The sequence below is a fragment of the Nerophis lumbriciformis genome, linkage group LG04 (genome assembly GCF_033978685.3).
Source record: "Nerophis lumbriciformis linkage group LG04, RoL_Nlum_v2.1, whole genome shotgun sequence".
Lineage (NCBI taxonomy): Eukaryota > Metazoa > Chordata > Actinopteri > Syngnathiformes > Syngnathidae > Nerophis > Nerophis lumbriciformis.
The window spans coordinates 46467501-46480000 of record NC_084551.2 but is presented as its reverse complement, the minus strand read 5'-3'; the positions used below and the strand labels follow the sequence as shown (position 1 = coordinate 46480000).

At 43.0% G+C, this 12500-nt stretch overlaps 1 protein-coding gene across 1 annotated transcript in view; it reads right to left on the bottom strand.

The window, feature by feature from the left end:
* Positions 1–12500, bottom strand: part of thsd7ab (thrombospondin, type I, domain containing 7Ab) — a 671822-nt gene that overhangs the window by 95685 nt on the left and 563637 nt on the right. Inside the window, exon 19 of the mRNA XM_061956418.2 lies at positions 8435–8576. Within this exon, the coding sequence (XP_061812402.2) occupies positions 8435–8576 (142 nt within the window). The remainder of the gene's footprint in view (positions 1–8434; positions 8577–12500) is intronic.

Below are 12500 nucleotides of genomic sequence, written 5' to 3'. Positions count from 1 at the left end.
AATGTGAAATCAAACCATTGAAGCATGACGGCGATATTTATAAAACAATCTTGCCCTCCTTCCGCTAAACTAGCCGTTTGGAATTTGCACCTGTGACCCTTTTTCCACTGTGATAACTTAAGCAGATTATCCATATATGGTAGAAATGAGAGATGTCCGATATTGGCTTTTTTGCCGATACCCGATATTGTCCAACTCTTAATTACCGATTCCGATATCAACCGATACCGATATATACCGTCGTGGAATTAACACATTATTATGCCTAATTTTGTTGTGATGCCCCGCTGGATGAATTAAACAATGTAACAAGGTTTTCCAAAATAAACCAACTCAAGTTATGGAAAAAAAGACACAAAGTGCTTTTTTTTTTTTTTTTTTAAATGCCTCAAAACAGCAGCTTGGAATTTGGGAGGTTGAGGTGGGCGGGGTTGAGGGGGGAGGGGCTTGGGGGTAGCGGGGGGGTGTATATTGTAGCGTCCCGGAAGAGTTAGTGCTGCAAGGGGTTTCTGGGTATTTGTTCTGTTGTGTTTATGTTGTGTTAACGGTGTGGATTTTCTCCGGAAATGTGTTTGTCATTCTTGTTTGGTGTGGGTTCACAGTGTGGCACAAATTTGTAACAGTGCTAAAGTTGTTTATACGGCCACCCTCAGTGTGACCTGTATGGCTGTTGACCAAGTATGCCTTGCGTTCACTTGTGTGTGTGAAAAGCCGTAGGTATTATGTGATTGGGCCGGCACGCAAAGGCAGAGCCTTTAAGGTTTATTGGCGTTCTGTATTTCTCCCTACGTCCGTGTACACAGCGGCGTTTTAAAAAATCATACATTTCCGATATTACATTTTAAAGCATTTATCGGCCGATAATATCGGCAGCCCGATATTATCAGACATCTCTAGTAGAAATGTACCCAAAGGTCTTTACGCGGGTCCACCATTGTAGTCCGACGCTGTAGTCAATCCCGTTTTGTCCAATTTTGTTCTCTATCCTCTTGTTGTGGGGCAGACTGGCTCGTACATGCACATGCATCCTCCGACGTTGCCATTTCTAATACCAAGCAGCTTATAGTTCTGAGTTATATCGGTCAGTAGAATCCATATGGAAGCGCTAAAAATTGCAACATGGCTGACAGGGAGAAGATGCTGTCAAAGTGGAGGCACATATATAAGACTGCATCCTGAAGAGACGGCCAGAAAGCGGCTTGAAGACGGCCTGTAAAACATAATCACTGCAGAATATTGAGCAAAGAACCACCATCGCATGTTATGTAGACCACAAGGAAGTGTTTTAAATGTAGAAACAAATCGTAATATGACCCCTTTAGAGGTAACACTTTGCTCTGATAGGTGTTTGAAGTGACCAATCAGGAAGGAGGAGAGTTGCTGTGCTGTGTTTTCAATGCCAGCTCCTAATAGCCAAAAGAAATACAACGCGGGCGCAAACGAAGTCCGCACGCACAGAGAAGTCAGGCATGCGCGGAAGGGTTTTCATGCATGCAAATTTTGCCACTCTTTTCTACGCCATGCTACATTAGACTGTTATTCTCCTTCGGCAGGAATGTGGTGTGCTTACAGTGCATCCGGATTTTTTTTCACAGCGCTTCACTTTTTCCAAATTTTGTTATGTTACAGCCTTCTGCCAAAATGGAATACATTTTAATTTTTTTCCTCAAAATTCCACACACATAATGACAATGTGAAAACGGTTTTTTTTTCTTAATTTTTTTAGAATTTGTGGCAAATTTATCAAGAAACAAAAACTACCGTATTTTCCAGACCATAGGGCGCACCGGATTATAAGGCGCACTGCCGATGAATTTTTTCATATATAAGGCGCACCGAATTATAGGGTGCATTAAAGGCCTACTGAAATGCGATTTTCTTATTTAAACGGGGATAGCAGGTCCATTCTATGTGTCATACTTGATCATTTTGCGATATTGCCATATTTTTGCTGAAAGGATTTAGTAGAGAACATCGACGATAAAGTTCGCAACTTTTGGTCGCTGATAAAAAAAAGCCTTGCTTGTACCGGAAGTAGCAGACGATATGCGCGTGACGTCACAGGTTGTGGAGCTCCTCACATCCGCACATTGTTTACAATAATAATAATAATAATACCTGTGATTTATATAGCGCTTTTCTAAATACCCAAAGTCGCTTTACATGTGTGTGTGGGGGGGGGGACGATAAAAACAACTTTATTAGAAAAAATAAATAAATAAAAATAAAAATAAATAAGAGACACCTAGGGCAGGGTCAGTTTGGAAAGGCTAATGTGAAGAGGTGAGTTTTTAGGGTGGCTTTGAAGGTAGGGAGGGAGGGGGCATCTCTGATGTGCCTGGGGAGAGCGTTCCAGAGAGAGGGGGCAGCCACGGAGAAGGCCCTGTCGCCCCAGGTTCGGCGCCTGGTCTTGGGGACCTCAAGGAGGCCGGCATCACTAGACCTGAGGGAACGGGATGGGACGTGTGGCTGGAGGAGGTCAGAGAGGTAGGGTGGTGCCAGGTTATGGAGTGCCTTATAGGTGGTGAGGAGTATTTTAAAGGTGATTCTGTATTTGACAGGCAGCCAGTGGAGGTCATGAAGGACAGGTGTGATGTGCTCTCTGGAGCGGGTTCCGGTGAGCAGGCGGGCAGCAGAGTTCTGGACGTATTGCAGTTTGTTGAGGGTTTTGGAGGTGATGCCGTAGAGGATGCTGTTGCAGTAGTCTAGCCGGGATGAGATGAAGGCGTGGATGAGGGTTTCGGCAGCAGAGGATGTGAGGGAGGGCCGGAGACGGGCAATGTTTCTGAGGTGGAAGAATGCAGTTTTGGTGATGTGGTTTACGTGGGGGAGGAGTGAAAGGGTAGGGTCGAAAATTACACCTAGATTGCGGATGTGGGTGGAGGTAGTGACAAGGGAGCCGTCGATGTTTAATGAAAAGAGTGAGGGAGTCGGGGCCAATGATAATTATTTCAGATTTGTTGCAGTTGAGTTTTAGAAAGTTTTTTTGCATCCAGGTTTTTATGTCTGTGAGGCAGGTGGTGAGGGTGGAGTGGGTGGCTGTGGTGATGGTCGTGGTGGAAATGTATAGTTGTGTGTCGTCGGCATAGCAGTGAAATTGAAGGCCGTGGTGTCGGAGGATCAATCATGGCCACCAGCAGCGAGAGCGATTCGGACCGAGAAAGCGACGATTTCCCCATTAATTTGAGCGAGGATGAAAGAATTGTGGATGAGGAAAGTGAGAGTGAAGGACTAGAGGGCAGTGGGAGCGATTCAGATAGGGAAGATTCTGTGAGAGGCGGGTGGGACCTGATATTCAGCTGGGAATGACTAAAACAGTAAATAAACACAAGACATATATATACTCTATTAGCCACAACACAACCAGGCTTATATTTAATATGCCACAAATTAATCCCGCATAACAAACACCTCCCCCCTCCCGTCCATATAACCCACCAATACAACTCAAACACCTGCACAACACACTCAATCCCACAGCCCAAAGTACCGTTCACCTCCCCAAAGTTCATACAGCACATATATTTCCCAAAGTTACGTACGTGACATGCACATAGCGGCACGCACGTACGGGCAAGCGATCAAATGTTTGGAAGCCGCAGCTGCATGCGTACTCACGGTACCGCGTCTGCCTATCCAACTCAAAGTCCTCCTGGTAAGAGTCTCTGTTGTCCCAGTTCTCCACAGGCCAATGGTAAAGCTTGACTGTCATCTTTCGGGAATGTAAACAATGAAACACCGGCTGTGTTATCCGGCACAACAGTCAGGGGGTGCATTCTACGGCGGGGGTGCGTTATCCGGCACAACACCTGCCGCAATACACCGCTTCCCACCTACAGCTTTCTTCTTTGCTGTCTCCATTGTTCATTGAACAAATTGCAAAAGATTCACCAACACAGATGTCCAGAATACTGTGGAATTTTGCGATGAAAACAGACGACTTAATAGCTGGCCACCATGCTGTCCCAAAATGTCCTCTACAATCCGTGACGTCACGCAAAGACGTCATCATACCGAGACGTTTTCAGCAGGATATTTCACGCGAAATTTAAAATTGCACTTTAGTAAGCTAACCCGGTCGTATTGGCATGTGTTGCAATGTTAAGATTTCATCATTGATATATAAACTATCAGACTGCGTGATCAATAGTAGTAGGTTTCAGTAGGCCTTTAAAGTAGTCATATTATTATAATTTTTTTCTAAATTGAAAACACTTCCTTGTGGTCTACATAACATGTAATGGTGGTTATTTGGTCAAAATGTTGCATAGATGATGTTTTACAAATCATCTTCAAGCCGCTTTCCGACAGTCGCTTCCGGATGCACCGTTTTGTAGGCGGTCTTATTTACGTGGCTCACCTTCGACAGCGTCTTCTCCCCGTCATCTTTGTTGTAGCGGTGTAGCGTGCAAGGACGGAAGTGGAAGAAGTGTCAAAAGATGGAGCTAACTGTTTTAATGACATTCAGACTTTACTTCAATCAATAACGGAGCAGCATCTCCTCATCCGGAAACAACAACACAGGAAATGTGTCCCGTGAAAAACCGTCCGACCGGACCTTGAATAACTAAAGTTCCTTCGGTGAATAATTTAAACTCACTACACCGGTATGTTTTAGCGCTTTCATGGCGAGTTTACTGACAGATATAAGTAAGAACTTTCACTACTTTATATTAGAAATGGCAAAAGCGGAAGATGAATGTCCCATAACAAGAAGATAGAGAAAAAGGAGAAGCCTATCGACGACAAAGGCGGACTCGCGCAATTTTTCAGGATTTATGCAGATCCCAAATACAGATCAGCAGGTACCGGAAGGTAAGAAAAGTTGCGTTTGCATAATATTGCGAAACAAAACGCCAGATAATATGTCTTACCTTATACACACACACCATAATAATACTGGTATGTTGAAGCACATCAACGGTCCGGCTTCATAGCTTACCAAAGTCGTACTACAACATTTTGATAGATTTTTGAGCACCGTGTGTAATGTTCTATATTTTCAATGGAACATATAAAATGTTGGTGTTGTTTACTTGAGTCATATTGCCATCATAGTGCAGTCTACACATATCTCCTATGTTTGACTGCCATCTACTACACTTATCCTTACACTATATACCAAATAAAATTGCTTCGAGGTCGGCAAGAAAAAACAGAATTATTCTGTACATTAGGCGCACCGGGTTGTAAGGCGCACTTTCGAGTTTTGAGGGGAAAAAAATATATTTTAAGTGCGCCTTATAGTCCGGAAAATACGGTAATATATAACATGTGCATAAGTATTCACAGCCTTTGCCATGAGAATGAACATAAATGTATATCAATCAGAGTGTGTGTAATCAGGTCTGCTGTCAGAAAAATAGCATGTAAATTATCAAAAAACTTTCCGTTCTCTGAGTTCCCAGTGAACAGATAAGAGGCTGTCTTTGTTGCACCAAGCCAAAGGCTTGTAAAATTCCGTTTTGTACGTTGGGAGGTGACGGGAGGGGTTATCTATTGTCATCCAAGACCTGCCCAAGCTCGATCCAGGACCAGTCCAAGCCCGAGGCATCGTTTTCTTTTGTGTTAATAATAATAATAATAATAACTGGGATTTATATAGCGCTTTTCTAAGTACCCAAAGTCGCTTTACATGTAGAACCCATCAATCATTCACACCTGGTGGTGGTAAGCTACTTTCATAGCCACAGCTGCCCTGGGGTAGACTGACGGAAGCGTGGCTGCAATTTGCGCCAACGGCCCCTCCGACCACCACCTATCATTCAATTCACCGGTGTGAGTGGCACCGGGGGCAAAGGGTGAAGTGTCCCGCCCAAGGACACAACGGCAGCGATTTTTGGATGGTAAGAGGCGGGGAGCGAACCTGCAACCCTCAGGTTTCTGGCACGGTTGCTCTACCCACTACGCCATGCCGCGTTTGTTACCAAAAACAAGGGCTGTTTACATACCCGCCATTCCTTTAGAAACAGCTGTTGTTATGTAAACAGGGAATATCCAAACAAAAGAGGAGACGTGAACCTTTTTCCGTGAGAGCGTGGGTGACACTGTAAGACAGGGGTCCCCAAGCTACGGCCTGCGGGCCGCATCCAAAAACCTGGCCCACAGGAAGTCCCAAGTTAAAAAATATTTTATTTTTGTATTTTTTATATATTTATTTATTTTTTTAAATCTTTCCTTTCTAATCCATTTCCTACCGCTTGTTACTCTTGGTGTCTCCTAGCCGCTCAGGCAAACCATATTGTCTAAAAATTAATTTTCCCATCGATAACGTGACAATGTTAAATGTTGATGAACATCGATGTTAATTGATGTGAAATGACAAAACGGATTATAAAGACAATGTATGGGTTGTACTTGTATAGCGCTTTTCTACCTTCAAGGTACTCAAAGCGCTTTGACACTACTTCCACATTAACCCATTCACACACACATTCACACACTGATGGAGGGAGCTGCCATGCAAGGCGCTAACCAGCACCCATCAGGAGCAAGGGTGAAGTGTCTTGCTCAGGACACAACGGACATGACGAGGTTGGTACTAGGTGGGGATTGAATCAGGGACCCTTGGGTTGCGCACGGCCACTCTCCCACTGCGCCACGCCATCCCTCAATATAATGTATATATATATATATATATATATATATATATATATATATATACATATACATATATATATACTAGAGATGCGCGGTTTGCGGGCACAACCGCGGAGTCCGCGGATTATCCGCGGATCGGGCGGATGAAAATTTAAAAAATTAGTTTTTATCCGCGGGTCGGGTCGGGTGGTTGAAATAAAGAAAAATTAGATTTTAAATAGATTCAGGCGGGTGGCAGTTAAACCAATTCGGAAATATATATACATAGTTAATTGTTGTTACCCACATACGAAAAACGAGCAGGCACCTGCAGCATATGCCACAACAGAAGAAAAAAAAAAAAAGAGATGGACACTTTTACGGAGGGGAGAAGGGACGCCTCGCCGGGGTCCGGGACCGAGGCCCCTTCCCCCGAGAGGGCCCCACCGGGAGCCGTAGCTGAGGCGATCCGCGAGAAGGGCCCGACGCACGTCCAGGGTCACCACCGCGGCCACCGCACCGACACCCCGCCTCGTCCGCCTTCGCCGCGGCCGGCGTCACGCGCAGCAGGTAAGCAGCTTACCTGCCCGCCACCCCCGTGGCCGGGGGCTCGTAACAGTGGTCACTCCGCGCGCTCCGCCCGCGCAGCTTACCTGCCCGCCACCCCTGTTGCCGGGGGCGCGTAACAGGGGTCACTCCGCGCGCAGTGCGCTCACGAAAGGGGTGGGGCTCACCCTGGTTGATATAGACAGCAGCTAGGACGGTGGCCATGGAAGTTGGAACCCGCTAAGGAGTGTGTAACAACCCACCTGCCGAATCAACTAGCCCTGAAAATGGATGGCGCTGGAGCGTCGGGCCCATATACCCGGCCGTCGCCGGCAGCGAGAGGCGCTTGGAGGTGCGCTCAGCGCGGCTCCCATATGATTGCGCACTGGTGTGCGTCTGGGTCGTGACAACGTGGCATGCGAATGTCTGTGCTGCATTGGATCAGTCTCCTTTCTTTAACAGGCAAAAGCTTTATAACCTCACTAATGCCTTGCATCGTCTATATTAGATATATAACAACGGGCGGGTGCGGGCGGATGCGGTTCTGATCAAATGTTAGATCGGGTGGATTGCGGATGGTTGACGACTTTCTGATGCGGTTGCGGATGAAATAATTGCCTATCCGCGCATCTCTAATATATACATATATATATACACATATATATACACATATATATATATATATATATATATATTTATACATATATACATATATATATACATATATATACATATATATATATATATATATATATATATATATATATATATATATATACATACATATATATATATATATATATATATATATACATACATACATACATATATATATATATATATATATATATATATATATATATATATATATATATATATATATATACATACACATACATATACATTATATATATATATATATATATATATATATATATACATATACATATATTGTCAAAAAGTTTGGGGACCCCTGCTGTAAGAGATTACAGGTCAACACGTTTCTCCTCAAATTGAGCAAAATTTAATTCTGTCTCTGTGTATTTCCTTGCTTGTCATCGATGTTTGAACCTGACATCTGCGTAAATTGACAGCCTATTGAGGGTTCTTTCTGATTAGGGACAAACAGAAAACTTAAAATACACCTACAGACACAAATTAGTACACGCGCACAGATTGAGATACACATTTGCAAATAATTCTGCCACAATAATACTGCCGTACAAATGCCCTGTCATCAATGAGCGATAGCAAGAGCTACATGTGTGATTCCTTGCCCAGCGACAGCCCCGTGTTGTTCTTGTCGTACCCGTGATGTTGTAGAAGTAGTTGAAGCAGTTGAGGTTGAGGCCGCAGGGCTCCTCCTCGCTGCTGTTTGGACAAAGTCTTCCCACGCTGGGCGAGCGCAGCGTGTACGCCAAGCGCGCCCGGCTCTTGCTCCTGGTGCACGGCTGAAACGAGAGAAACGAGAGACGGGACCAGGTCAATAGGTTTGGAAGTGCGCCGAAAAAGAACAACTTATTCCCGACCGCAGCGTTCTCAAGCACTTTGTGTTGGATCTTCCGAATCATTGCATTATTCTCGCAGTGACACTCAAAAATAAACCTCGAAAATTTGACGAGGCAGAATCAGCAGGGGAGTGACATCAACTGAGCTGCCTCCATCTTTGCTCTTATGTGCAAACCCCATTTCCATATGAGTTGGGAAATTGTGTTAGATGTAAATATAAACGGAATACAATGATTTGCAAATCCTTTTCAACCCATATTCAATTGAATGCACTACAAAGACAACATATTTGATGTTCAAACTCACAAACTTTATTTATTTTTTTGCAAATAATAATTAACTTAGAATTTCATGGCTGCAACACGTGCCAAAGTAGTTGGAAAGGGCATGTTCACCACTGTGTTACATGGCCTTTCCTTTTAACAACACCCAGTATACGTTTGGGAACTGAGGAGACACATTTTTTAAGCTTCTCAGGTGGAATTTTCCATTCTTGCTTGATGTACAGCTTAAGTTGTTCAACAGTCCGGGGGTCTCCGTTGTGGTATTTTAGGCTTCATAATGTGCCACACATTTTCAGGTCTGGACTACAGGCAGGCCAGTCTAGTACCCGCACTCTTTTACCATGAAGCCATGTTGATGTAACACGTGGCTTGGCATTGTCTTGCTGAAATAAGCAGGGGCGTCCATGGTAACGTTGCTTGGATGGCAACATATGTTGCTCCAAAACCTGTATGTACCTTTCAGCATTAATGGCGCCTTCACAGATGTGTAAGTTACTCATGTCTTGGGCACTAATACACCCCCATACCATCACAGATGCTGGCTTTTCAACTTTGCGCCTATAACAATCCGGATGGTTCTTTTCCTCTTTAGTCCGGAGGACACGACGTCCACAGTTTCCAAAAACAATTTGAAATGTGGACTCGTCAGACCACAGAACACTTTTCCACTTTGTATCAGTCCATCTTAGATGAGCTCAGGCCCAAGCAAAGCCGACGGCGTTTCTGGGTGTTGTTGATAAACGGTTTTTGCCTTGCATAGGAGAGTTTTAACTTGCACTTACAGATGTAGCGACCAACTGTAGTTACTGACAGTGGGTTTCTGAAGTGTTCCTGAGCCCATGTGGTGATATCCTTTACACACTGATGTCGCTTGTTGATGCAGTACAGCCTGAGGGATCGAAGGTCACGGGCATAGCTGCTTACGTGCAGTGATTTCTCCAGATTCTCTGAACCCTTTGATGATATTACGGACCGTAGATGGTGAAATCCCTAAATTCCTTGCAATAGCTGCTTGAGAAAGGTTTTTCTTAAACTGTTCAACAATTTGCTTACGCATTTGTTGACAAAGTGGTGACCTTCGCCCCATCCTTGTTTGTGAATGACTGAGAATTTCATGGAATCTACTTTCATACCCAATCATGGCACCCACCTGTTCCCAATTTGCCTGTTCACCTGTGGGATGTTCCAAATAAGTGTTTGATGAGCATTCCTCAACTTTATCAGTATTTATTGCCACCTTTCCCAACTGCTTTGTCACGTGTTGCTGGCATCAAATTCTAAAGTTAATGACTATTTGCAAAAAAAAAAAATCAAATATGTTGTCTTTGTAGCATATTCAACTGAATATGGGATGAAAATGATTTGCAAATCATTGTATTCCGTTTATATTTACATCTAACACAATTTCCCAACTCATATGGAAACGGGGTGTGTATTCTACTCAGCGTTCCATAAGTGGCTCGTGTCCTCTAATGTCTCACATTCAATATTGGCAAATTTCCCATGGGTGGTGGGGGACTTGCTTCTGGATTCTTGCTTCTAATTGGACCGCCGGGCTTTTTAAGTCAAGACAAAGACGCCGCAGGAGTCTCGTCTTTGGAGGGCTCCTCCAGTGCTTCTTGATTAAAAATAAAACAACATTCCCAGAAAGCGGCACATGATATGTTTGAGGTGAGACACGGCGGTTCTGCCGCCACGTTAACCCCGTAATGCTCCGCCAGAAGACTGGCAGTCTCCGGCGTGAATCCATCACTGACAGCATGAATAAAAGATGCGCCGGGCCCCGCTCCGTGTCGAGATTGCGACGCCGGGAAGTCGGCGTGTCGAGCACTTTGGGAGAGAATAGGATGTGATTAACAACATTGTTGCGCCGCTGTGAGAACAGCAGGCGAAACCAGAACCATCAGGACGGCTTTTTAAAAACAGAAGAAACGGGAATTGAGGGTGTCGGGGGCAGAGGTGTGAGTACAAGAAGATCCGACGCCGCTGCGTGTTTTTCAAAAAGGAGGAACAAAGCCAACTGTGTAGGTGGGAACCTTGCTGCTGTGTCGATGCGTTTCTGTACAAAAAAAAAAAGTCTGTTGGCAAAGTGCGTACACTTTGACAGGCTCTTGGAAAAGGCAAACCAGAGGTCGGCCATGTAGGAAGACATGAACTTTTGCCTTCGCTGAGCTTAAACACACTGCAAAAACTGAAAGTAAGATTAAATATCTCAAATAAGGGTGATATTTGCCGTATTTTTCGGACTATAAGTCGCAGTTTTTTTCATAGTTTGGCCGGGGGTGCGACTTATACTCAGGAGCGACTTATGTGTGAAATTATTAACAGATTACCGTAAAATATCAAATAATATTATTTAGCTCATTCACGTAAGAGACTAGACGTATAAGATTTCATGGGATTTAGCGATTAGGAGTGACAGATTGTTTGGTAAACGTTAAGTTAAAGTACTAATGATTGTCACACACACACTAGGTGTGGTGAAACTTGTCCTCTTGCATTTGACCCATCCCCTTGTTCACCCCCTGGGAGGTGAGGGGAGCAGTGGGCAGCAGCGGTGCCGCGCCCAGGAATCATTTTTGGTGATTTAACCCGTATAGCATGTTCTATATGTTATAGTTATTTGAATGACTCTTACCATAATATGTTGCGTTAACATACCAGGCACGTTCTCAGTTGGTTATTTATGCCTCATATAACGTACACTTATTCAGCCTGTTGTTCACTATTCTTTATTTATTTTAAATTGCCTTTCAAATGTCTATTCTTGGTGTTGGGTTTTATCAAATAAATGTCCCCAAAAAATGCGACTTATACTCCAGTGCGTCTTATATATGTTTTTTTCCTTCTTTATTATGCATTTTCGGCCGGTGCGACTTATACTCCAAAAAATATGGTATATATATATATATATATATATATATATATATATATATATATATATATATACACACACACATAGTTGTAATTTTCTTTAAATACTTTGTCATTGTAAGTATTTTGTGAATACTAACGAGTGGGAAATTATTTAAATTATTTTCTCATAACCGCTTTAAAGGTTCCAGTGTGTAGTTTTTTCTGAAGCCAATGCTAAGCTAACAGAGGTTTTGCCGTTGGGTTTTATCAAATAAATGTCCCCAAAAAATGCGACTTATATGTTTTTTTCCTTCTTTATTGTGCATTTTCGGCCGGAGCGGCTTATACACCAAAAAATATGGTGTGTATATATATAAATATATATATATAAATATATATATATATATAAATATATATATATATATATATATATATATATATATATATATATATATATATATATACACATAGTTGTAATTTTCTTTAAATACTTTGTCATTCTAAGTATTTTGTGAATACTAACGAGTGGGAAATTATTTAAATCATTTTCTCATAACCGCTTTAAAGGGTCCAGTGTGTAGTTTTTCCTGAAGCCAATGCTAAGCTAACAGAGGTTTTGCCGTTGGGTTTTATCAAATAAATGTCCCCAAAAAATGCGACTTATATGTTTTTTTCCTTCTTTATTGTGCATTTTCGGCCGGAGCGGCTTATACACCAAAAAATATG